Source organism: Hyaena hyaena, unplaced genomic scaffold (assembly GCF_003009895.1).
Source record: "Hyaena hyaena isolate Hyena2069 unplaced genomic scaffold, ASM300989v1 scaffold_128, whole genome shotgun sequence".
Taxonomy (NCBI): Eukaryota; Metazoa; Chordata; class Mammalia; order Carnivora; family Hyaenidae; genus Hyaena; species Hyaena hyaena.
This window is the reverse complement of record NW_024080760.1, coordinates 627840-654368: the sequence shown is the minus strand read 5'-3', so window position 1 is coordinate 654368 and position 26529 is coordinate 627840. Positions and strand designations below refer to the sequence as shown.

At 47.8% G+C, this 26529-nt stretch overlaps 1 protein-coding gene across 4 annotated transcripts in view; it reads left to right on the top strand.

The window, feature by feature from the left end:
* GPAM (glycerol-3-phosphate acyltransferase, mitochondrial) overlaps positions 1-17601 on the top strand; it is a 39769-nt gene extending 22168 nt beyond the window's left edge. For 3 of the 4 annotated variants that reach the window (XM_039237617.1, XM_039237619.1, XM_039237620.1), the window contains exons 13-21: positions 542-657; positions 2969-3039; positions 3828-4092; positions 4664-4806; positions 5954-6031; positions 6613-6753; positions 8300-8489; positions 9615-9673; positions 10339-14077. In XM_039237617.1, coding sequence (XP_039093548.1) covers positions 542-657; positions 2969-3039; positions 3828-4092; positions 4664-4806; positions 5954-6031; positions 6613-6753; positions 8300-8489; positions 9615-9673; positions 10339-10455 — 1180 coding nt within the window. In that variant the 3' untranslated portion in view covers positions 10456-14077. Of the gene's footprint in view, positions 1-541; positions 658-2968; positions 3040-3827; positions 4093-4663; positions 4807-5953; positions 6032-6612; positions 6754-8299; positions 8490-9614; positions 9674-10338; positions 14078-16942 lie in introns of those variants that run through there. The other variant, XM_039237621.1, reaches the window with a different exon arrangement.
* Positions 17602-26529: the final 8928 nt, after the last annotated feature.

Below are 26529 nucleotides of genomic sequence, written 5' to 3'. Positions count from 1 at the left end.
CTAGAAATAAATAAAAAAATAAAAATATATAAAAAAAATAAATAAATAAAATAAAATGAGGTATCAGGGCACCTGAGTGGCTCAGTTGGTTAAGCATCTGACTCTTGATTTTGGCTCAGGTCATAATATCACAGTGTGGGGTTGAGCTTCATGTGGAGCTCAGTATTGGGCATGGAGCCTGCTTGGAATTCTCTCTCTCCCTCTGACCCTCCCCTGCTTGTGCTCTTCCTCTCTCTCAAAAAAAAAAAAAAAAAAGAATAAAGTGAAATATCTTGCTTTATGCAGTTTTTTCGGCCAGTGAATTTTGGGGGTAATGTACCAATAGACTAGTCATAACTCAATAAAATCTTTTGGTCAGGAGAGTGTATTAAACACAATAAAGTATATTATGGAGGAAAACAATGTACAGAAAGAATCTATTGGTGATTTAAATGTAGACTACGTAGTGGTTAGAAGTATTTAATACTTTACACCTTAGTTCTAGATAGTTTGCTTATAAAAGGGTGTGGTTGTAGAGTCTAATTAAAAACAATCTTTTCAGACCCAATGATGCTGCTGACGAAGGTGCAGACACATCCGTTAACGAGTCCAGAAATGTGGCAGATGAATCCTTCCGAAGAAGATTGATTGCAAATCTGGCTGAGCACATCCTCTTCAGTAAGTACAATACCAAACCCAGGCTCAGCATGGTGCAGGGCACATCACACTGGTTTGGAAACGGCTGTAGTTAGGCTCTACTTCTGGTGCCATTCTCTACTACAGAGATGGTGATGGTTAGTTATTAGGAACGTGATGCTGTGGGCATTTGATGTAATTAGGGAAAACATCACACACGGTGCCTGGAAATTAGTAGGTGCTCATGTGGTAGCTCTTCTGCTTTTTAAAAAATAGTACTATCAGAAAGATTTGTTGCCTCTTTTACTCATGAACTTGTTTCTTTGAACTACCTAGTGGTATGGCATCTAGTTTTATAGTTGTGTGTCCCTTTTCCTGCTGACCCCATGCTTACCGTCATCCAGCAAATATTGAGGGGCCATCACGTGTGTGTAGAGCTTTGTTTGCGCTGTGGGGAATACAAAATGAATAACGAGTGGTTTTGTGCGAGCTTGTGCTGTTCCCGGTGGCAGCATTGTGCACAAATAATTCGAGTAGGAGTGAGCTGGAGCAGAGTGAGCAGAGTACAGGATCAGCCTTCTCTAAGTCCCAAATGGCAGCGTGTGTCATGCTGTAGCATCTGCTCCATAGCCCTGTGTCCCTTGGTGCACAGCCCAGGGAGGCTGTCCCTGCCCTTCCCTGAGCCTCACCCCAAGTCCGGCCAGACTCTTGGCCCCTCCCGGCACCACCGCTGTGTGGGCTTCCTGACCAGCTCGCACTCCTGCCCTCCTGCTTCACACGAGGTCAGGGTCTTCTTTCTTAAGGACGTCCATCCGTGTCTCTCTCCTGCTTAAATTCCATGCACTCAAAATCCTACATCCCTACTGTTGAAAAGTTGGAAGATACAGATAAAACCCACTACCCAGATAACCAGGGATGTTGCCATCTAGTCTTTAAAAATAGCTTTTACAGGTTTGTATTGTGCTGTTTTCCAATTATAACACAAGTATGTATTACAGTTTTTAAAAAACCCTTCAGAAATACTCTTTTTAATGGCAATAAATATGGTACTTGGTACGTTGTTTCTTAACCACTGGAGACAACACTGGAGTGGAGTATTCATGAATGCGTTATCTCAGAAAATTCACAAACGGTGTGTTTATCTCAGAATATTCCATAGATAATCTCATATTTGATTTATACGATTATAATTTTCTATAAACTCAGAGTTTTGGGTTATGGTCTGCAGTAATTCTCAGATGTCCTTCTGTCCTTCTCCCCACTCCTTCCTCCGACCCGGCAGGTGGATCACGCACCCTCAGCCAAGTGAATGTGGTGCATTTTCTTCTTAGCAGTGAGGAAGCTGCAGCCTGGGGGTGAAGTAATTTCCCCCAAGTTATGAAATTCGTGTAGAAATTAGGATTTGAGCCCAGATTTTCGGACTTCAAATCTACTACCCCTTCTCCCACTGCACGTCTCTTTGAATGTGGCGGTGAATCTGTCTGCATGAGGAGAGCGTAGAGGCGCAGTCCTCACGGACTGCAGCAGGGAACAGGCCCAGAAGCACAAAAGTGGGTGCCCTGTAGAGCTGCCAGGACAGGTGTGTACTTTGGGTCTCTGTATTTCCATAAAGGCGTCTCCTGGTCATTCAGGAACTAAGTTCCACTGGCCTGTCTGGAAGGTGGAGCTGCCATAGGCTAGAATCTGGGACATGATAATAGTGATCTCTAATGAGGTTCTCTTGGCCCAGAACATGGTATAATGTTGTAATTTCCCTTCAGTAAATTATAGTTGTGGGAAGTGTGGTGGACATGGAGGTATTTATAGTTTTAAATACTCCTGTTTAAGATTTAGGGGCGCCAGGGTAGCTTAGTTGGTTAAGTGTCTGACTTGATTACGGCTCAGGTCATGATCTCACAGTTAGTTCATGGCTTTGAGCCCCGTGTCAGGCTCCGTGCTGACGGTGCAGAGCCTGCTTGGGATTCCTTCTCTCCCTGTCTCTCTCTGCCCCTCCCATGCTCATGCTCGCTCGCTCTCTCTCTCTCTCTTTCAAAATAAGTAAAAGAGTTAGGTACTGTTAGAAATTTTCAGCTATAGGGGCATCTGGGTGGCTTAGTCGGTTGGGCATCTGACTTTCACTTAGGTCATGATCTCGCGGTTCGTGGGTTCGAGCCCCGCATCAGGCTCTGTGCTGACTGCCAGCTCAGAGCCTGGAGCCTATTTCAGAGTCTGTATCTCCCTCTCTCTCTGACCCTCTCCTGCTCACGCTGTCTCTCTCTCTCCTAGAAATAAATAAAAATATTAAAAAAAAAAAAAGAAATTTTCAGCTATAATAAAAGAAAAGGGAACCTAAAGGTTTGTGTTTGTCTTCCAGCTGCTAGCAAGTCCTGTGCCATTATGTCAACACACATCGTGGCCTGCCTGCTCCTCTACAGACACAGGCAGGTATGTGTGCAGTGTTTCCAGAGTTCAGGAGAGAGCGTGGGAGCGCTTGGTCAGCTGTCCACGTACGCGTTCCCGAACAGATCTGGCCCTGTGCTTGTGACACACGCGGTAAAATAATCTGAGCAGCCTGCCCACAGGAGCTTACAACTCTGATGGGGGAAGTCCACGTGGAAACCACCTCAGAGACTGCATAACATACATGACAGTAAGACATTCCTAGAGTAATAGAGTTCATGTAAATGAGGCATATTGCGTTGATGTGCAGTAAGTGTTCCGACAGCTGACGGTTTCCACGCCATTTTATTTGTACTTAGGACCACATTCCTTTAATGCACGTGTCTAACTACTGTGATGCAAGAGTGTGTCTGTCCCATTCACAGTCATTTCTCAACACCAAACGCAGTGCCAGTATATGTGCGTGTATGTATACGTACACACCAAATAAGTAGTTGTCAGGTAAATAGTTAACATGAGGGAAATTACTGCTAAAAAATAAGCACTGCTTACTCTTAGATGGCTGCTGCTTCCCTTTGTCACCTTATATGCTCCTATCACGTGTTGTGGCCAGAGAGTTCTCTGGATGTGAACATCTTGGCCTTCTGGAGGAGCAGCCTTTTCACCAGTTTCTCTGACCTCCTCTGCACTGATATTCTGGGTCTTTTCCTGTCTGTGCTGACAGCGGGCTGAAGGAAAGCCAAGGCAAGAAAAAAACTCCTTGGAATGGCCTCGTGGCCTTTTGGGAAGTAGGTTTTCCACTGTCGCCAGACCATGTCTGTCTGTTTCTCTAGGGAATTGATCTCTCCACGTTGGTGGAGGACTTCTTTGTGATGAAGGAGGAAGTCCTGGCTCGAGATTTTGACCTGGGGTTCTCAGGAAACTCTGAAGACGTAGTTATGCACGCCATCCAGCTGCTGGGAAATTGCGTCACAATCACTCACACCAGCAGGAACGATGAGCTTTTTATTACGCCTAGCACAACTGTCCCGTCGGTCTTTGAACTCAACTTCTACAGCAACGGGGTGCTCCACGTCTTCATCATGGAGGCCATCATAGGTATGGCCAGCCCTGAGGTATCCTCATGGGCCGTAAAAGGACCTAAAGAACATAGCACTGTTTGTTGATTTGGATGGTAGCCCTTTGTTGGAGGGAATGGGTTTCTGTATTTTTAGTTTTCGAATAAAAATGTAATCTGCTGTATCACTATAGCTAATTCTTACATTTATTAACAAGTAGTTACTGAATTACTGTTTGCATAGTATTATACTTTGACTGAGGAGGAGAAGGAAGCTGTTTTGCTATCAGGAGCTGAAAACCTGACTGAGACAGAGCTACACATGGCAGTAAAATGAGTGTAGGGCTCTCATTTGTGATCAAGAGGGGACAGAGGAGAAGGAGCAGGAGGGTCGGAAGCCCCCGAGGAAAGTGTTCGATGGAGTTGGGATCAGGTGGAATCATGAGCAGTGGATCCTGAAGGGATTTATGTAAATTTCTCCAACGAATGCAGATAATTATTTCTGATGTGTTAACAAGGTATTAAGGCACTCCGGGTTTTCTGAGCCATTTGAAGTTAGTTCTTCTTGGAGCTGGAAGGCTGTTGGCTTCATTGATGTCTTTCTTTCCTTAGCCTGCAGCCTGTACGCAGTTCTGCACAAGAGGGGCCCAGGAGGGTCTGCTGGAACGTCCCCTAACTCCATCAGCCAGGAGCAGCTGGTGCGGAAGGCCGCCAGCCTGTGCTATCTACTCTCTAACGAAGGCACCATATCTCTCGTAAGTGAAGACTCTTTCGTGTTGCCTGTTCCCTTTCTCTTGAGTGTTTTTTGTTTTTTTTCTTATGAAAACATGAGCTACCTTTGTTTTTCTCTCAGAGGATGTTTGGTCTGTTATTAAAGCTTTATGCTCTACACTTGGGTCTCAGTGACCATCAGGTCAATATGTTGTACTATCTTTGTTTGCTTTTGGGAGTCACTGCTGCAGTGACCCCTTCATGTAGCCAGGAGGCCTGAGAGGACAGATTGCTCAACAGTCTCCATCAGTCAGATCCAAAGTCACTGAGCTCTTACTATACATAAGGCACTGGGCCAGAGGTTTGTAAATATTAACGTGCCCAGAAGATAAGAGCTAGAAACAGTCTTAAAAATCATCTTTTCAAGCCCTTGTCATTTTACAAATGGGAAAACCAAGACCCAGCAGCACTGAGGAGCATTTATGTTATATTCAAGCACCACTAGACATTCGTTATGAGACAGACGTATCGAGCAATAGATTCTTTTTCCTCAAAATCATCAACAAAAAGAACTCCTATTCTATGTAAAGTCTAACACTCTCTCCCACACATGTGAACGTGGACGGGAACATGTACGAGGACGTGTGTTGTGAGTACGGCCCTCCTCCACGGCAGTGCTCTTTGTGTGGCGTATTGTCGCCTCGTTGGGGCATCTGTTTTGCATGAGCTTCGGACAGCAGGATGTGATGGGGCAGGTAAAGCTCCCAGGATTGACCTTGTCCTTTTCCTGGGTCATTTTTGAGCTATTTGAATAATTGTGCTTGTTCATCTACCACCTTTACGTACAATATTTCCTGCAAGGTAGTGTTTGCAGCGACATCGTCCCGTAAAGAAACAGAAACGTGGTGGGACCCGACAGGCAGTCCTGTTGAAGACTCGCTCCACCGCAGGGGACGCTGCGCTCGGGCTGCCCTCTGCAGGTGGGGCCACTTGGCTGCTCTGCCAGACAGAGGACCAGGGCTCTTCATGGGCTTTGCCCTTGACCATGCATTTACCAAGGGGTGGGGATCCTCGGACTTGGCCAGCAGAGTGAGGTAGTTGACACGGGAGCATTTGGCAGTTACCTTGTACTGTGTTTCTGTCTTTAAAAAAGGTCAGGGACATTTATATTTAAATGCCGTTTTTTTTCAGCCCTGCCAGACGTTTTACCAAATTTGCCACGAAACAGTAGGAAGGTTTATCCAGTACGGCATTCTCCTAGTGGCAGAGGTAAGAGGAGGGGCTTGGCTTCCTTCTCTTTTCCACCAATTATTTTAACCACTGTTACAAGCAAGTATTTCAGCCAGTAATTACATTTGAAATATAGTCCAGTCCACACGAAAAGTAAGGATAGGGAGAGTAAACATCTTTTGGGATTGTTTTTAATATTTTGGTTCCTTTTGTGTAACCGGTCTTGTCTAAGAACCTATCTCGACTCGATTCCTTGACGCCAGAAGTGTTACATCTCAGTAAACATACATGTTGTAGCTCGCACACACGCATTTTTCTCTTTTGAGATTTTAATTTTTATAAATTTAGAACAGCGGGTATGGCCTGGGAAAGTAGACCCCGATTTAGAGGAGATGGGGGTATTTTTATTTGCTCCGTCTGGTAGCTTCCCCCGCTGCCCCTTTCTTCTCTCCTTCCCTGCTCTGCCCCGAGCGCGTTGAGTTTGGAGAAGGAGGCGAGCAGACACTGCGTGGCTGACGGGAGTAGGGAGGGCGGTGAGGATGCTTTGTCTGCTGTCCAGCCGGGCACATGTCTGTGCACCTGCACATATTTACTTCCTATTCGTCATCTCTTTGGTGTAGCAAGATGACCAGGAAGATATTAGTCCCGGTCTTGCTGAGCAGCAGTGGGACAAGAAGCTTCCGGAGCCTTTGTCTTGGAGAAGTGATGAAGAAGACGAAGACAGTGATTTTGGTGAGGAGCAGCGAGATTGCTACCTGAAGGTACTTTGGTGAAGAATTCTGGTGGACGTTACTGTGGAGTTGGGGTTTATGTTGCCCCTAGTTAGTGAGGCCCTTATAAACGGGACTCTGGTGACTTGTTCCTGTCTCCAGCACCTGTAAACCAGCCACAGCGCTTTCTGCCTGGTAAAGGTACTGATATGTTTTAGGGAATGAATACCTCAGTTGCTCAGTTTGGGTGTAGGTAATGGAAAAGGACACAGAAGTACAAAATCGGGAAGATGAACATCGTGAGGCCCACGGCCGTCGTCTCATCGGAGCACACAGGGGCAAACATGTTTCCCCACCCCTGTGCTTGCTCCTGAAGAGGGAAGACTTCCGTTCAGTCATCAGTAAAGCCAGCAGTGCCCAGAGTGGGGGGGGATTTCTGTTCAGCTGTCACTGGCTAGTGACTCTTTCTGAGTCATTCTCAGTCTTGTCAACCCTCCCAAAATTGCATACATTGAGTGCTTTGCCTTCAGTTAAAACAAATCCCGTCAAAGGAGAAAATTCAGATTTTTTTTAAGAGATTGATTGTCCCTGAGTTGTAATTTTATAAGTTAATAATGACCCATTTTCCTGAGTATTTTAAGAGGATTACTCTTTTTAAATTTTTTTAAAATGTATTTGAGAGAGAGAGCGTGCGCGTGCGCTGTGCAGGGGAGGGGCAGAGAGAGATGGAGACACAGAATCCCTTTGTGCTGACAGCTCAGAGCCTAAGCCTCGAACTCACAAACTGCGAGATCATGACCTGAGCCAGAGCCGGCCACTTAACCAACTGAGCCACCCAGATGTCCTGGCACTAAGTGGATTACGTTTTTTGCAGTGGTATAACACCTCTAATTTACACAGACATGGACATACACATGCACGCGCATATGCAAGTCACCCCCCCCCCCAGACTCAGGAGGTGTAGCTTTTGGAGTGTCCAAATGACCTTTAGGGAGTTTTTCCATTTTCAGCATTAATGGTTTTACGATGGGGAGTGGTCTTGCCTCTGCACTGCGGGAGGCTTACCCGAGGGTGCCTGTTTGGGGTGGGGAGGGAGAGCCCTCTCTGCCACATGGCACCTCGTCACCACTACTGTCATCCCCCACTATGCTGTGACATGGGCCACTTAGGGGTGGCAGCCAGTGCGGGCTGGGAAGGACTGAGGTGACCTTGGTGACCTTGTCAGGTGCCTTCTTCCCCACTCAAATGCTGTTGAGCTGGGCTTTGAACCCTGGAGGGCCCAGCTTTGGGCCCAGCTATTTTCAGTGATGACAGATGTCATAATTCTGTCATTCAAGGATGACAGGTTCTTCCAGGCAGCTGTTCAGTGGATGTAAATCTCAAGTACTGCGGAGAAAGTGACTACGGCAAAGAGCCATTTTCAAATCCAGAGCCCTTTCCGGCAGGGGGTCTGTGTCCCCTGAGCGGCGCGCTGCTTCCGAGCAGTGACTAGTGAGAGGCCTTCTTCTCAGTTACCGCCTCTCCGGAAGTCCCGGGTCCGCGCGCTTGTTCCTCCTCTGCCTCGGCCTGACCTCGCGGCCCGCTCTCGTCCTCCCAGGTGAGCCAGTCCAAGGAGCACCAGCAGTTCATCACCTTCCTGCAGAGGCTCCTGGGGCCCCTGCTGGAGGCCTACAGCTCGGCCGCCATCTTCGTCCACAACTTCAGCGGCCCGGTGCCGGAGCCCGAGTACCTGCAGAAGCTGCACAAATACCTGCTCAGCAGAACGGAAAGAAGCGTCGCGGTGTACGGTATGTGTGTCGCTACGGTGGCTTCTCTTAAAAGCTCTGTCTTTTTTGATTACAGGAATCTGCTAATTATAGATGATTAGGGGAAAATGAGCAATTAACCTGACCTCCAACTTCATAGATTACTGTTAGTCTCTGTTTTGGTGTGTGCATGTTAGTGCACGTGGCTGGTGGCTCATTCTTGCTGCTTTGTAGCGTGCCAGCATGGGGGAGTTTCTTGCTGTGATCCATACCCCTCAGTGGTGGACAGCTGGGTTGTCTGCACTTGGGAGCTACTGTGACAGGTGGGGCTGTGAATGTGTTCGACCACAGCCTGGGCGAACACACGCCTGCCTGCACACTGGGTGCCTCCGAGTCCTCTGTCATGGCCTCAGTAGGCGCTGCCGCTGAGTCCCAGGTGGCTGTGCCTGTTCGCACGCCAGCAGCCGCGTGTCTCCGGCGCCCCTCACCTGCCCGGTCTTGCTGCTGGCCGCCGTGTAAGAGGTGTGAGCAGGTGGGAGCAGTGTTTTATATAGTTAACGGCCTAGAATGGCAGCTGCTTGGAATCGGTACTTTTTAGAGCCAGAAGTGAACTAGAGATCATTTCTCTCTAGGCATCCCTCTGGCTCGCTCTCCATATCCATATAGATGGATATCTAGAGGGAGAGTCACCCCTTTATAGATGAGGAAACTGTCCTAGATCACAGAGCTAGTTAATGGGCAAAGCCGGGTCCAGAATTCTCTTCTGACCTCTCATTGTGCTCATCCTGGCCCAGTGCTCTAAGCATCGCCTGTGTGTCACTGTGCAGGGCCACAGAATGTCTGCATACCGTCTTGTTTGCTTCTCTCAAACACCCTTCAGGATGGTTGTTGCTGTTTTTCTTTCTCTTCCTTTTCTCTCTCATTTTCTCCCTCCCTCTGTCTTTCTCTCCTTTCTTCTTCCTGGTTTTTCCTTAAAAGATGACAGAGGAGGTTTAAAGAAACAGCAGATCCTTAGAGGCCTCACAGGCTGCCAGTAGCAGAAATGGAGCTTGACCCCAGTCTGCCGACGTGCTGAAGCCCCCCGGCGCCTCCCACCCTTTCTTACTGTGGATGTCGGTGTCTTTGGGTGTGCCGAACTTTTGACAAGGTCTTGTCCTTTCTCTACAGCTGAGAGTGCCACTTACTGCCTTGTGAAGAATGCTGTGAAAATGTTCAAGGATATTGGGGTGAGTGCCCATAATGTACAGTACGGAGTCACGTCTTAACTTCTGTTCTCTCTCTGCCCAGATCTAGTCTGTCTGAGCCTGGGGTGGGCCCTGAGAAAAAGCAGTTTCTGCTGGACTAATTATGACAGCGTTTCTGGAGATTGGGAGGGGGTGGGGTATGTTGAAGGTGAGGCCCATCAGTACAGATTTATTCGAATGTTCCAGAACTTTCCTGGTTTTGATCTTCATCCCCACAGCATTTACATATAACAGTGTTGGGGTGTTTCCAGCTGCCAGTACAGTTTTGGTAGGGATGTTAATTATGCCATATGATTTTCAGTCATTATGTTTTTACTGGTATTGCTAGAAGCATCGTACAGTGTACTTTACCTTCCTGTGGGACATGACTCCCAGAGAGGTACTAACAGCCTTTGTAAGGGACTTATTTGTGACTTTATTCTGACACAAATGTTAACGTATACTGATTGGACTCTACCCGAGGACACCATGCCCACGTCCATAACCTCCCACCCCCGTACTCTTAAACACCCACAGGCACGATTACTTAAAGCCAGGATCTGGTTTTATGTGCCTTCCTGCCTTTTGGGGTCTAGGACACAGGTCAGGGTTGGTGCCAGAAATGTCTCCTCTCTCTGGTTTGTCTTTAATTTAAACTTTCTCTCCAGGTTTTCAAAGAGACCAAACAAAAGAAAGTGTCTGTTTTAGAACTCAGCAGCACGTTTCTACCTCAGTGCAACCGGCAAAAACTCCTAGAATATATTCTGAGTTTCGTGGTGCTGTAGGTGAGTCCTGGCGCCTGTGGCAAAGTGAAGGGCATGGGACACGTCCCTCGTAGGCTCCAGCCTCTGGCTCGAGAGTTGAAGGTGCCGGCGTGTGGCCCGGCCTGACCTGTGCTGATGTGACCTGCTGGAAGACAAGTGCCTTCCCCTCCGTGGGCCTGTGCTTCTCCGCCCCCGGGAGGACACAGCCGCCCCCACGCAGATGACACTGGGGGCCCCTCTGCCTCCGCTTGCAAGTCGTCAGTAGATGATGAAATGAAATCTCAAAAAATCATTTTGGAGTTTATTAAAGTTTACCTTTAAGTAGGACTGTTAAGAACTAATTACTGTGATGGGCATAAACACGTAGATTCATTCTAGAACCGAATCTTGTATAGCGTCCTTAATACTGTCCATATATTTTCTGATTAACAGTTAATGCTTCTTTAAACATGATCAAGTCAGCCATTCACTGTGTGTTTTTTTTTCTTCCAGTTTTATCTTTGTCAATATAGCTAATTAAGGGGACACCTTTCATCCCAAAGTGCTTTACAAATGAACGGGCTGATCTATACCACACCCAGGTATCACTGTGCTGTCCTTTGCAGTCAGATTTAGAAAGTGTTTTAAGAACTACATGAAAACATAGTATGAGGTTAGGTGAGAAATAGAGCTCACGGGATCAAACAGTTAACATCAGGAAGTAAATTTGGCTGGCACAAGTCAAGGTAAACTTTGCCAGAACACTGACTCTAAAAACTTATGCCCATGTAAAAAGTGCCATTGAGTTTTAAATGACCAGCAAGTATTTAGGAAGAACTCCTGTTTTATGTCTGCACTGCTTCCTATCCCTCAGGCGCCCTGCCTCTCTCACAGGTGAGGCTACTTCTTCGAGATCCTTCAGCTAAATAGCACCTGGCCTAACTTGATTAGCTTGGCCTGATAGACTGTGATAGCGTTAAGTACTGGGGCTCTCGGCTGCCGACCCAGGGCTCTCATGCACTGTGTACAGGTTGTGCACTGCCCCAGTCCAGGTGACTGGTACCCACTCAGGTTGTGTGGTGTGCAGCGTGCGTGCCATACACGTGGTGGCCCCACGGATGGGCAGGTGGTTGGAGTTATTTATGGATTTTTAGCTCTGAGAAAAAAACGTGGATTTTTAAAAATGTATGTGGGTTATATGCCGAAACCCTGAGGCCACATGGTGGCAAATTATTGTGAAAAATTGTTCATAATGGGCAGGAGCATAATTGTTCGTTGTGGTAATTGCGGTGATTTCATAAAGATCATGTGATACTAAAACATTTTCTAACAGCTTACCGTTCCTTCTGTTCATGGTATTATGGATTTTTCCTGATGGGATACTGCAGATAGTCTCAAGGTACTGAGAATTAAGTTTGTACTTTTATAAGCTTGGACTTTAAACACTAACAGCATCTCCTGAGTATCCTGTGCGTGTCGGGAGAGGGAAGGGCACCGGCTGGTATTTCACGCTGTATGAAGGGTCTCGTTTGAAACTCCTCGCAATGACGCTGTGCTGTTGTGATCTTTTTCCAGACTTCTCGGATTCCGTGTTTAAAATCTATTTGTTCTTTGTAGGAACTCATGTCCCCTTAAGGCATTGTCAGTGTCGTAGCGGCTCTGGGATGGAGCGTGGTCTTCACCTTGTAGCGCTCCGTTTTACTAACCGGGAGAGAGGAACGTGCTTTCTTTCGGCTGGAGCCGGGGAACAGCCGCGGAGGCTTATTTATCCCTGTGAGCGTCCCTTTACTAGGCAGGCAGTCATTGCTCTAGTCTCTCTCATTCCTCCTCTAAATTAGAAATTGAGGATTGCCCAGACTCCGTCCGAGTTTCGTGGAAGGTCAAGGTTGGGACTGACTGTGAGTGGATTCGGCTGCGCTGCCTGTGACTTCTGCTAAGAGCCCCTGCCATGCCCGCCCGAGCAGGAACAATGGCTTCTCTGGCTCCATTTCCCTTTTCAGTTGGTTTGTCTTCTAGAAATCTAGCCAGATGCTTTGGGGAATGCAACGTATGATTTGCTGGCTCTCTTGCAACGTAACTCACTGTGAGAATAAATATGCATGCTTTTTGTCACTCACTGGTGCTTTGAAAACCTTTTTTAAGGAAGAAAAATCTCAACCAAAGTTATGCTCATCCAGACAGGCTGACCCTGAGTTAATTTTAGCACAACTCATTCTTCAGTGCCTCATTACTGAAAAAAACATACATCATCACAGTAAGGCTTCCAGATAGCACTGTTTTGCTTAAAGATTTATTCTCACTGTTTTCCAAAAGCGAATGGCTTCTATGTAAGATTAAACAAACTAGGTGCTTGTAAATAATTTATTACAGTTTACCGCATTTCTATAAAACTGAAATGCATGTCCTCCAGGGGAAGAGTGTGAGTCAAATTAAAAAACAAAATCCAATAATAAGCAATACGAAACTGCACGCTTTCCAGTGAAGAGTGTGCTTACGTGATTTCAGAACAGGCTGAAGGAATCTCTGCTCGCTTCACTTTTAAGAAAAACAAAGGGAAGGCACTAGTGTGAACCGTGTGGCACTAGTAAGAGAGAATGTATTCTGAATCTTCCTTCTCGGATTTGTTAAGTCTCTCGAAGTCGGAGAGGGGAGCGGATTGCAACGAATGTGAACTCAGATTGTGGAGTTTGGGGTCACCTGCAGGGGAAAAGCACGTCCCCTGGTTCTCCATGTGATCCGAGTGCTCTGTGAGATGCTCGTCGGTGCTTTGGAAAAGCAGTATTGCTGGTAAAATAAAAGTGTACGCAAATCCTCTCTTTGTAGAAACTCACAGTGCTCTCTAGTGCAGCATGGGCTCAGGGTGGGCTCCCAAGCCTGTTTAACCCAGCAGTTTAGGCTGTTGTGACCCCAGGATCTTTTCCCCTCTTTGCAGCCCTACGAACCTCCACGAAGCCATGGAAAACGTTCTGGGAAGCACTACGTCAGACAGTAACAACAGGGAGGCAGAGTTTGCATGCGTTTTGTACAATCTCATGTTCTAGTTCATGGGTGTACGTTTCCTCCCCTGGAGGCAATAAGCACAGAAAACTGTAATATAGCTGGTCAGATACCTTTCCTTTGATGGAAAGATCTGCTGTCCATGATCCTGGCTTTTTCCCCAACAGTAGCAAAATTAACACAAGGAACATAACTGGGGTAAATAATGAAGATTTTAACTCCCATGTAGAAGAAAATATTGCACAATTGAATGCAGATTTTTATCCACAGATATTCTAGTATTTAGAAATGATAAGACCTATCACTGAAGTTTATAAGACCTAATTTGGATGTAAATCTGTTTTTTAAAACACTTTTTAGGAACTTGAGACTTGGCACCTGGCATTCTAGTTTAATACAAACTAATGATTGCATTTGAAAGAATTTTGACTTTATATCCAAACATCGAAAGCTCTGAAATGCCTTGATGGAAGGTGTTATTTTCCTGTTGTACAAAGAAATGTTGAATTGTTGTATAAAAGGATTACTATAAAGTACTGTGAAATAATACTGTGTGATTTTGTGAACGAAACTTATTTGGAAATGTCGATTGATTTTTATGCCTGTTAATGTATTGTCAGAAGCACAGAAGTGTAGTTTTGTTTTAATAAACCAAAAAATGAATATATTCTTGATATTTCAAATTCGTAGTTAAAAGTTCCCTACATAATTTATTATACAAAGAGTTGCTCTTGTTTGATTTTATGGAGGACTTTATTAAAATGCTTATAGGAAATAATATTGCATAAATTTATGGACCCCCGGGGGGTGGTTTTAACACTGACCCAGAGCTCTTCAAATTTGATCAAGCATTTTCTCTCCTTAGTAAATGTTCATTTCATAGAGATCTACTTGGAGTTTCTGTACAGGTTCCTTTAAAGCTTCTGTCTTAGCTTTATGTGCCGAAGTGTTAGGTTTCTTCCACTAGTTGATAGTGGTTGCTCAAAAACTACTTTTTTGACAAGGAAGGCAAGTCTTTTCTTACAGCACTATTTTCTGTGGATCCTTCAAAAGTGTCCACATGCAGCCTTCTCAAGAGTGAGCCCTCCAGAAAGGGGGGCAAGCACATGCCCATCCATGCCCTTTGTGCGCATGACATGGCTGTGAACCTGACCCCCGGATCATGAACCCTGTGATGGCCACCAGACCCTCTATCTGAACTTGGTACTTTGCCCCCTCTGATGTGCTCTGGAAGGTTCTTGCCAGAACTGTATCCTTGCCCTCTGGTGCATTCACGCTCCCTTGCTGTGGCCCAATGTGACCTTCCCCTTATCGTATGAAATTCCAGTTTTCACAACCACTTACTCTAAGGGGATGTCAATTGACTTTGAAGGCTCATCTCTATGTTCAGTTCTGTGCTCACTCATTTTAGTCCTGTTCATTCCCCTTTTAACACCTTGCAGTCTGTCCTCACACATACCTAGTAAAATTCTAATGTCCCTCCGCGACCAATACAATGGTATTTTCCTCCTTGTGCACAGCATCTGTAACGTCCGCGCCACAGCTTGGCCTCTCACTGATGTGCTCTCTTGTCCTTACAATTTTCCATGGTCCTCAGGTGTTCTGTCTCTTCAGGATTCCACTCTTCACCTCTTCCTTGCTGCCCACCCTTTATCAGAGGGTCCTGGTATTGTTGCCAGAGCCTCTGAGTTAAGGAAAAAAAGGCCAATTTTGCCTGAAAAAAAAATGTTTTTAATATGAAAGCACCCAAGCTTTAGATGTTGGTGCAACAAACTATGTGGATGACGTCCACTGCCTCACAGGACCACTTTGTCCTTGTCAGCTGCCAGCTCATGCCTTCTGCCCCAGGAGAGAGCAGTGATGAAATCACCCGTTCCAGATGCCCCTTCCAAAAGCCGGAGGGCAATCCATCGTTGGGAGAGGGTTGACCTTGCCCATCTAAATTAGCCAGGGATGAAGTCTCAAAGCAAGGCTTTGATGATGACCACTGGGTAATGTTTAACCAGGCAGGCAATGGGCCTCTGAGTCAGCCTTTGGTGTCGGGCTCATTTCCATGCCCACATCAAGGATAGTAAACGTCCAAATAGGTCCATGTTGCCACCGGCAGTGGCTTTGGCACTAGTGCAAAAGCTACTTCTGACAGGAAGTGATTAGAGTAAATACCCAGGCTTACATTCCAGCCTTCTGGGAAAATGTCTTGCCACCTTTGCAGTACTGGTCTGTTGAAAATAGAAGGAAAAGAATCCATACAGATATCCTCTTAAACACCTGCTGAAAGTCCTCAAGTTACACAGCCACGATAGGGAACGCAGTGAGGGGCCCGCATGTGGGAAGAACAGACGTAGATAACCTTTCCCTTTGCCTCCTTTGGGCTTCTTTATTGGTGGGCTGATCCTAGGCCTAGACCCCCGTTTTCCTGCTGCTGTCCTTCATAACTATTAGGAATGCCTCTTTGACTCTCAGAAGAGACTAGGTGCAGATAATAGATCACGTGGTCACGGTACCTGTGGGGATATGCATCTGCCAGTCAGTGATAGGATCCTCTGCTAGACTGGAGAAAGAAGCTACCTTTTTTGGGATACCATTATTATTATACAAGACCTGGACATTATTTACATGATGAAAGATTTTGCTGGAATGGGCAGCTTCGCTTGATGGCATTGTAATAATGATTTATTTCCATCTGCATACTCTCTGATATTGTCACCATCTCTAAGAAATAATCCGTGTCACCTAGAACTACTTTGGTGTCTCCGTATTCTAGGAGAACTATCTCCAACGTTCATGCTAACTGGTTGAATCTTTCCACCCTTTGCTTTAGAGTCTGATCCACTCCAGGCGTATTGCTCCCACTGCCGTTCGCAGTGATTTTCCTTGAAATTTTTTCAGAAACATGATGCCGCTGTTTATTACCGTTTTGGCTGCACTCTTTTTGACTAAAACTCAAAGAGGGGAAGAATATCTTTCTTTAAATTTCTTTACATTTTATTTTAAAGAGAGTACGAGATGAGGAAAGGGGCAGAGGGGGGAGAGAGACCCTTAAGCAGGCTCCACGCTCAGTGCGGAGCTCTATGACGGGCTCGATCCCATGACCCTGGGATCATGACCTGAGCTGAAATCAAGAGTCGAAGCTCAACCAACTGGGCTCCCAGGTGCCTTGAAGGGAAGAAACTTTCTACATGTCTGTCCTGCCATGACTCTGGCTACTGCAGTTTTGACTCTGCTGCCTTTTTTTTTTTTTAAATACACTCAGGTGTTTACCACCTGAGAACTTTAACAACGTCAAATTTGCTTGTAAGGAAATGTTTATAAATATCTAACTGCCGCTTCTTGAATGATTCTGAGCACTTATGGGGGGACAGCCCAGATATTCTCCAGGTAATCTTTCAGTTTTACATAATCCCACAAAGTGCCTCTCCTCGGGTACTTTCGGAGGGGTTGAGGCCAAACCTGCATGCTTTGTTATTGCTCTGTTAAATTCCACTGTTAAAATGGTGAGCAAAATACCCTGCTTCTATTTGTATGGTTCTAGGTGTGCCGTGGTAGAGAAGAGAATCACCTGTCTTCCTTCACCTAATAAGGAAAACCAGAGCAACATGGGGCCCATGATAAGGATTAAAAGGAGGGGTTGAATATGGTCGCTCTCTATGGATCAGTGGTTCTCTAGGGTGATCGCCAGACAAGCAACATCAACACCACTTGGGAACTTGTTGGAAAAGCAAATACTTTCGGCCACACCCCAGTTCCCAGCAGTCTGTTTTAACAAACCTCGGTGATTTGAGAAGCTCTTTTTGAGAGCTTTGAGAAGCTTGCCTCAAAAGTTTTTGCCACTGCCTTGGCAAAAATGGAAGTTTCACACTTATGCACATTTTAATCAGGAAGGGGAAACAAGGGGACAGAGATGGGTAATAAATATCCTTTCCAAAAGGGCTGCTTCTCAGGAAAGTATGAAAGCCAAGTAAACTTGACCGAATTGGGTGATGGGATCACAGGGGTTGGACTTTCTATGCATGTCAAGGTACATCTACATTGGGAAACAGTAATACTGAGCCTGGTCATTGCTTAGCCATTTCTGTAGATGAGGACAGGCATAGCTCCTGCCTCATTGACTTGTCATCTGGGTGGTTCTCAGCACTAAATTTATGAAAAAGAAAGCATGCCCAAGTTTTGTTCTGTGTGCCCCTCAAATCAGCTTTTATTGTGTTTAATAAAAATGATTATTTTTAATAAAATATTTTTAATAAAATGTCTACTACATTGTTTTGCTGGAGCCAATCAGCTTTCTTCTAGTTTCACATCTTCATGTAATTTTCCAAGTTCCACACTAAATGGATGAATTGTCTGGTACATTGCTGTGTGGCAGTTTGATCATTTTACTTGCTTGTTTGCCCTCCATTTGGCTGGTGGTCAAACAATGATGCTTCTGTTCTAGATTCTATCATCGACTTACTGTGTGAGCAAGGGCCATTTTCTCCTCTGGAAAACTTGGTGGCTGAATGCTAGGTGACTCCTAATTTTCCGGTCAGAGCCAAACTTTCTGTCCTTAATCGGAAGTATTGAAAAGCAAATACCACCCAAATGCAACCCCTTAAAATTTACAAAGCACTTCCACATTCATTCCAATGAATTGCTTCTTCAAGATTCCGTTGTGAGGTCGTCCTCGGACAATAGAGGGCAGCCATGTTCCCCGAGGCGATGTGACTTGCTCAGAGGATTTTGCAGAAGCCCTTTTTCACTCACTGTGCTGTTTCAACGGAGTTGAGCAAGAGGAGAGCTTTGGGGTTGAAGATGGCCAGAACTGGCTACCATTTATTGTTTGTTACAGAGCAGAAGCAAAATTGGCAACGATTACCATATATGTTGGAGGAGGTTATCAAGAGAATGTGACCTCCCGCTGACCTGCAAGCCGGACCAGGGCAGTGGGAGGTCCTCCCCCTCTCCCCTGTCTGAGGAATGTACATTTTGCCCATTATTCCTGGGCTAACGGCCATTTCAAGGAAGTAGCGGTGGGAGAGGAAGGTGTTGTCCAGATCCTCTAGAGGCTTCTGTGACTGATCCCAGTTAGGGTCTGTGTGTGAACTTTGAAGATCCCGGTGCAGAGATCTACCCATCTTGCAGCAGCCCAGGATAAGCATCGTAAGTGAGTTAGTTCTCTTGCTTATTTAAGTCCGCCACCTACCAATCTGGAGTGATCTGCTCTTTCTTTGGTGTCTCCTTGCCTTCCAGGTACAAGGGCCAGTTTGGGAACCAATCATACGATAGCCTTTTTATTATCATGTGTGTCAAGAACCATGCGGGTCACTTGGTGGTGCTCCAAAAGACCCTAAGGGGAAACTGAATGTAAGGAATTAGTCAAGGTCATGTTGCTCTTGGGCTGTGGGGCTCGTTTTCAGACTTGATCTTCAGCACTGTGTTTTAGGAACCCTCAGTGGAGACACTCAGCCTCCCTGGTGGGTCCATGGCTGGAAGAGAGAACAAATAACAATGAAACAGAATCCGCAGATGGCATTTATTTGGGGAGTGTTTTGAGCACAAGACAGGCTTTGGTTGGGCTCACTCTGAAGTCTTCCACTGTGTTCACTGGGTTGGAAAAGTCACCATGTTTCACATGGAGGGTAGAGGCGGCATTTCCACCCTGTCCTGGCCCCTCGATCTGGGGTCAGGAGATAGCCCTTCCCTCTTCTCCTACAAAGCACTGAATAAAACACTTCTAAACCTGCACTCTCGGGACAGTAATGATATTAACAGGGTCATGGCTACTTACTGGTGTAAGGCTCATAACCGCAAGTCTGTTTTTAGTAGAAAGTTTGTTTCTATCTCTGGATTGGGAAGTTTTACAGAATCTGTTTTGTAGGGGCCTTCCAGCCTCATTAACTTTTCCCCACTGAAGTGCCCTCTCACCGTGAGCACAGAGCAGGCAAATTAATTTGGAAAGAAGGTCTCAGATGGGCGGTGGAACAGAGCCATTGTCTTTGGTCAGGACGTAACTTAATTTTTATTGGCAACAGCCTTCCATTTGAGGTCATCCTCCAGGAAAATTCATTGTGCTCTCTAATCTCTTGTACCGGGAGCATCAGCTTAAACGGTGTGTCCATCGTTGCTGTTTTAATTCAATTTTATTAGCAACACAATCCTGTCAGTGTCCAGAAAATAGTTTTACATAAATAAAGGTGAAAGGTAGGGTTTGAAAGAGTATTTGTCAGAAAGCGCATGCATCCGGGTCTCATGATTCTGGAAGGGGCCAGAATGTGGCAGACACTGAATGTGGGGGTTCCTGTAGCAGAGATGACCCACAAGTGCTCAAAGATGACACCAAGGACCAGACAAATTCCTGAAAAGATGTGAGAAAGTCAACTTTAAATATTATAAATAGTTTGGAAGGCTGAAATGCTTTGCTGTGTAAAGCAACCTCCTGGCAAGGTCTTTAGTGATAGGAAGTTTATCAAGTCTGCAAATTAGAGTCAGTAACTGTTTATATCTATCTGGGCAAATGCTTGATTTCTCCCTTTTGTAAATTACCCCAACGAGAAATGACCCCGTGTCTATTATGGGAAACTGAAATGAGCCAGTGGGTGATGCTTTGAAAGTATAATTTATTCTCTCAGGGTCACGGAACTCTGTTTTCTAGGGGCAAGAGTCCTTTCAGTAAATTCTCTAGGACTCCCTCTGGGCCACTTGGGGGTCACCCAAGGACATTTCTGCACCCTTCGTCTGCCTGGATCTCCCTGCTGAGGGCTTTCTCTGACTGGGAAGCATGGGGGCCCACAGAGCAAGCCAGAAGTGCTGGGGTGTTAACATCCCATGAGTGACCATCAGCCATGAAGGGGTTGGACCCAGGGGATAAATAGTTGGCTTGTTGTGCCCCTCATCGGCACAATTCAGAGGGTCCCCAATGGGATTAAGCTCCAACTGGCCATGGCAGTCACCTACCGATTACACTTTTTTCTTGGCTTTCCCTCTTCCCTGTGTCCTTCTGGTTGTCTCTGCTTCCTGGCCTCAGTTCATCCATAAATGACTTGGAGGCAGTTCTTGTCTCATGGGTGGCCTTTAGGAGAACTCAAACTAAGACAGCCCTCATGACTATTCGTTGGCTAGATGCTGAGCTTCCAGCGATGTTAAGTGTTTCCAAAGACCGTAATGTTGGACCTACCAACTCACCGACATACCGGCTAGCAGAACAGTTAGAGAGGGAGGGAGAACCTGACCTCTCTAATTCCCAGTTTGAGATCCATGTTCAATGATGCTGACGAGGAATGATCTCTAAACATCGCCCCGCCTCCTTTGCTGGTTGCCAGTGAGAAGGATCAACACGGTGTTTGGAGAGGTTAGAATTCAGGGTGGTAAATGCTCAGGAAGTGTTTTCGTTATCAGTAGCCAACACTGACGGGGTTTAATAGGCAGGAGACAGGATGCACAGTATGAAGTGTGGTGTTTGTCTCCTGGGACACAGGACTTTTCCCAACAACGTTACCTGGAGGCAAATACAGCAACGGCCGTGGCGGGGTGGGGGGGGGGGGGTCGGGTGGTGATGGAGTGGGATACATAGCAGTCAGTCTTCAGTTGGGCCTGGAAGGAAGGCTGAGAACCGTTCGGCAGGACAGGAATCCTTGCAAAATCTCACCTGATTATTAAATTTCGTTGAACTATTTTTTTTTTAATTTTTGAGAGAGAGAGAGAGAGCGAGAGCTCAAGCAGGGCAGGGGAAGAGAGAGGAGGACAGAGGATCCAAAGCAGGCTCTGTGCTGACAGCAGAAAGCCCGATGTGAGGCTCGAACTCTCAAACTGCTAGATCACGTCCTGAGCCGGTCAGACGCTCAACCCAGGTGCCCCAAATTTCACTGAACTATGAAGTGCGCATGTGTAGGACCCGTGCACACCTGCGTCCTGTAGGCTTAATTCAGCCCACAGACCTGCCTATTTTTGGTAACTTTGAAATACGAAACAAATGGAGTCAGTGTTTAAGATATCAAAAGATTTCTAAATTCTAAAATTCGAGTAAAATTCTAGCTTTTCTTGGGATTACTAGAAGATCCAGCAGCACTGGATCTGCATTCTGCCAGGAACAGTGTGGGGGTTATAATGAGTAGAGGTTATTTAGATGAGGCAGGTGCCTTTTAGTTTGTTACAGCACCCTGTGCCCCTCCCCCTTCCCAACTGTCCCGTGCCAGGGTTAGGGGTCAGGGGTCACTGAATCACCGGGCTTGCGGTTTTGTATTTCTCCCCCCAATAAGAGCAGTGTCACTAAATGCATGTCTATGCTTAAAATGACAGAAAAGAAAGCCACCTGAGTGTGCAGATGGGAACTTTGTTATTTTCAGGGGAGAAGAAGTGGTATGTACTGAGCACCAACTACTTGCCAGTCACTGAGCTAACAGATTTACAGGCACAAAGCAGCCACTCCCCATTTTACAGATGAAGAAGTGGAGGCATGAACATCTTGGGAAATGCCTTAGATTTCTTAAGGGAAGCGTGGCCACCTGGTCCTCAAACTTCTGCTCTTTCCGCCAAACACCAGGGGCTCCTTGACCGTGAGCTTCTTCCCGAGCGTTTGAACATCGTACTCTGGGTGTGGTAAGTCTGTCACCACGTTCAGGGTCGGGTAGGGATGAGGGTAGTGGGAGGGAGAGAAGGGTGAGCACCCAGAGGTGGGGTCTTATGGTCATCCCTGTGATTTGGGGTCCACCTCCCGGGACCCACACGTCTGCCTCAGGAGTTAAACCCACCCACTCAGGGACAGAGAGGCTGCAGCTGTTGGCTCGGGGGGACGTGAGGGCTGGTGTTTGTTGAGTGTGACGGATGGGTCGGTCCCAAGACTGGGGCCTCTGGATGAGGAAAAGAAGGCCATGACCAGGAAGTCATGGGTGACTCCATTTTCACAGCTTTCTTTGGGTACAAAGCCGTGAACTGCCAACATAGTTTTGAGCAGATAGAGTTTCTTGTGGGAGCCTGGGGGCTTCTGGGTTAACTGTCTTCATAACATCATTGCTGCTGAGGCGTTCATCCCTTTGTGATCCAGTCTGTGCCTCGTAACTGCCCAGGCACCCAGGGTTCAAATCCTAGCTCCCTACTCACCAGCCCAGAGACCTTGTAGTTATTCCTCAATGGCCTCCACCCATTGGGATATAATGAAATACCAAATGTTCAGGAAGCATTTAGCATCATGTCTGGCATATAGAAAATGCATTATAAATGTTAGCTCTGTAAAGGGTCTGTCCCTTCTCACACATGCAGGGACGTCCGTGTTCAGGAATAGTGCTTCCCTAGCCTCCTTAGCCTCCCTGAGGTTATGAAATCTCAGGCCAGTTTGCTTGAATCTGGTCCCACCTTTACGGGATGTGGGCTGTGGCCACGCCGCGCATTCCAGCTCTGTCCACTAGGTGGTGCTAGAACTTCATCTAGGGCTCCTAGACCCGGGGCTGAAAAAAAGTAGGGCCACCGCCCAGACCGCAGGACTCTAGCATGTGCTTCCCTCAGGAGGGCTTTGAGAAGCTCCGTATGCACTTTAGCAAAGACCGCCACAGACGAGACCTCAGGATGGATCCTCCCAGTGGAGGAAAGGGAAGGGAAGAGACAGAAATGAGGAGGGGTGGGGTATGAGGAGCAGAGCTGGGTGTGGTTCCCACAACCGTGGGTCTCTTGTGTCTCTTTTGTCTCCTGATTGTTCCTTCTTCCGAAGCCTCATGGCATCTTTCCCATGGGGCCCTGGACGCTTTCGTCCTTTCATTCATATAGTAGGTATTCACTGGGCACCTACTATATGCAGCAAGGAGCTGGGGATGCAATGGTGACCAGTCCTGACATCCCGGCCCTCACGGAGCTTACATTTCAGTTGCTGAGACAGGTGCAAAAGAAGTAAATGGGAGTGCAGACTCAGACGAGTGCGGGGAACCAAGCTAACGGGTGCTGCGAGAGGGCGTAATTGTAGGGTGTGGACTCGGGGAGTCTTCTCTGAGCAAGTCGACAGTTAAGCTGAGAGACTTAAGGCTGACAAAGAGTCAGGTTTGCAAGGACCCGGGAGTGGGTCATTCCTGCCAAGGGGACCCCACAAGTAGGGCCCCAGGATGGGCAGATGCTGGGCGGTAGAGAAGCTGGAAGAAGGCTGGGACCCAGCACCAGAGCACAAGGTAGGAAGCCACAGAATTGGGAAATCAACAGGGATTACGACTTCATCTACTTCTTCTGTTTTTAATGTTTATTTATTTGAGAGAGAGAGAGAAAGAGAAAGCCAGGTAGGGGCGGGAGGGGGGGGGCAGGCACAGAGGATCCAAAGCAGGTTCTGTGTGGACAGCAGAGAGCTCAACGCAGGGCTCAAACTTCCGAACCATGAGATCATGTCCTGAGCTGAAGTCGGATGCTTAACCGACTGAGCCACCCAGGCGCCCCCAAGGTTTAAGACTTTTAAAGTGTGCTGTTGCTGCTTGGTGTAGAGGGGTCTGGGGGCAAGGCGAAGAAATGAAGCCACAGTGCATGGAAGATGACGGTGGGTTAATGGGGGGAGGAGGTGGGGAAGTGGGTTGACTGGGCATGCTCTGGAGATTGACATGCAGCTCTTCCCAGTCCCAAAGGGATGGGGTCTTGTGTCAAGTTGAATGTCAACTCCAATGGCTGGGGCTGGGCTGGAGGAGTCGTTGCCTCCCAGAGTTCCAGGAGGGAGGGGCTCCGAGGCCGTTCATAGTCTGAGAGGCAAAGCGCGACTGTGACTTACGGGAGCAGCCAGCTCTGGGGTGGGTGCAGGAAGGCAGTGTGGCCTGGAAGAGTGATGTGACATTTGATTCATAGACTCAAAACTTCCAGAAGGCAGGAACTGTGCTTGATTAATTGTCGTGTCCCCAAAAGCATTTCCTGGGGTGGCCTCCGTTTGGCAAAACAAGTATGAATATTTAATACCGTTGGGGATGCGGTGTCAACAGGGCTGAAGCAGAGTCCCCATCTCTGCGTGCCACTGGCGGGCCGAGCAGTGCTTGTGATGGCTGCAGACGTGCGGGACCAGGTGGGCCGTCTCTTGTCCCCTTTGCTCTGTGCCCAGAGGACTCTGAGCCCACTTGGCCAGCACTGCTGCTTACGCAGTGAGCTCCAGATCCCTCCAGAAACACATCCTGGGTGCCCGAATCATATCAGAACTTCACTCCTAACAAAGATTTCGCTGGCTCTAAACTGCCTTCCTCCTGAGAAGGCCACCCTATGAGGCCTTACTTACAGTGTAAATCCTGCACCTTAGTAAACCTCGGATCCACCGAGCAAGCTGCCAGGGGGGTTAGCGAGGAGGTGTAACTTTGTGTCTGGGCCCTGCGGGAAGATGGGCAAACGCTGAGGAGGGCCAGAGGGAGGGACCCAGGGCCGAAAAACTAGATGTTGCGCTTCACAGTTTTGCTCTGGTCGCACCCCTCTGGGACCTTGAACTTGAACCATCCTCCTGCTGCCTCCGCGGTCGAATAGGACCTTCGGGATTTTCACCGTTAGAGGGCGCCAGCCCCCGTCAATGCGGCCTGGAGTTGCAGGGTGGTGGCTTGAAAGACCGCTGGAGAGTGGGGGTGTCTGGGGGTCCTCAGTATGGAAATACTGTAGTGCCTGGAAGGGCTGTCTCACGTCCTCTGGACCCCCCTCCTCCATTCCGGTGCTCGGACGTGGCTGCTGCTTCCTTGGGCTTCTCTCGGACCAGCTCTGACCCCACAATTGGCCATGTGAGCCCTGAAGTGGGGACCCCGGCCAGGGCCCTCCGGCCTTGGGCTGCTGTGGTGAACATTAGAAGGGCTCCCCGAGTTGGTCCCAGTGTGTGTAGAGTCGGGTCTGCCTGTCCAGGAGCCTGGGAGTGCTCTGTCGCTGCGCCCCTGCGCTTTAGGCCTCACTGGCTGCGGCACTCAGTAGGTGCTCATCAAATGCACTAGACCTGTGTGTCTGCACAGGTCCGCCCCTGCACGCCGCTGGCTGGCCGGGTTGGTGGCAATGCCTTGGGAAGCAAGGAGCCGGTGAGCAGGTGGTGCGCGGGTCCCGCAGGGCAGGGCGAGGCTCAGAAGCAGCGGGGGGACACGGAGTGAGGGAGGGGGGCCAAGCAGGAAGGAGGGGGAGGGGGACCGCAGCACATGGGGTTGGACTGGGAGGCAGGGGAGGGCGGGGAGTGCTCTTAGAAGCAGGGAGGAGGATTCAGACAGGCAGGGAGGAAGGTGGGGGCCCCGGGGGCCACCCTGGCCTGTCCCTGTTTGAGAACTAACCCATGCAGCCGCTCTGCTTCCGCTTCCAAAGCTCTTTTTTCCAGGCTGCTCTGCACTGGGGAACCTGGGTGGGTGAGGTGGGGGGAGGGGAATGGCTTTAACCACAGGGCCCAGGGAGACCCACAATCCAAGGCTGCCGTTGTGCCCCACGGGGTGCACTGATGCCCTGATGGCTATGGGACACAGGTCTGCAGCGGCTTTGGTTGGTGTCACTCTTGCGTCTCTGAACGTTGCCACCCCGGCATGGCGCGCCGTCAAGTTCTTGGATCTCCCGCTTTCGCAGTGTGGGCTGAGCCCTTCCCCCCCCACCCCCGGGCCCCCCTGAGTGGGACTGCCACTCTGACAGCTGGGAAGACACTGCATCTAGGGCTTGTCTGAAATGTTAATATATTTGATTGTAAATGTCACGTGGATAATTTCCATCCTAAAGAGAGCCTTGGCGATGGAAATTGTCCAGAGCCTGAGGACTCATGTGGCGTCATGGTGGACCATGATGGAGTCTAAGGAAGGACAGGACAGCAGCGGGTCGGAGGTAGTGGTGATGCTTCTGCAGGCAGAGCTGGATAGAGGGGTTGTGCTACCAATGCGGGTTCACCAGAAACTGGGAGGCGGTGAGCCACGGCCAGATTTCCATTCGTTCTGTGTTGCAACGTGATCATAGTGTGACTTATTAGAGGAGAGGCTTAGAGCCATTTAGATTCTTGCCAAGGGCCACACAGCAAAGCAGAGACAGGAGAAAGGCTCAAGAGGCAGAATCCTGCCTCTAGACCTTCAGAGTTCTTTCTGCAAAATGAGACACCAAAGGTGGGTGGTTTCATTCATTCAGTTGGTCAGATAATGTTTACCAAGTGCTAACTGCATGTGAGGTGCTGAGGCTAGCTCGGGGTCCGACAGGGGATGTGGACGCGGT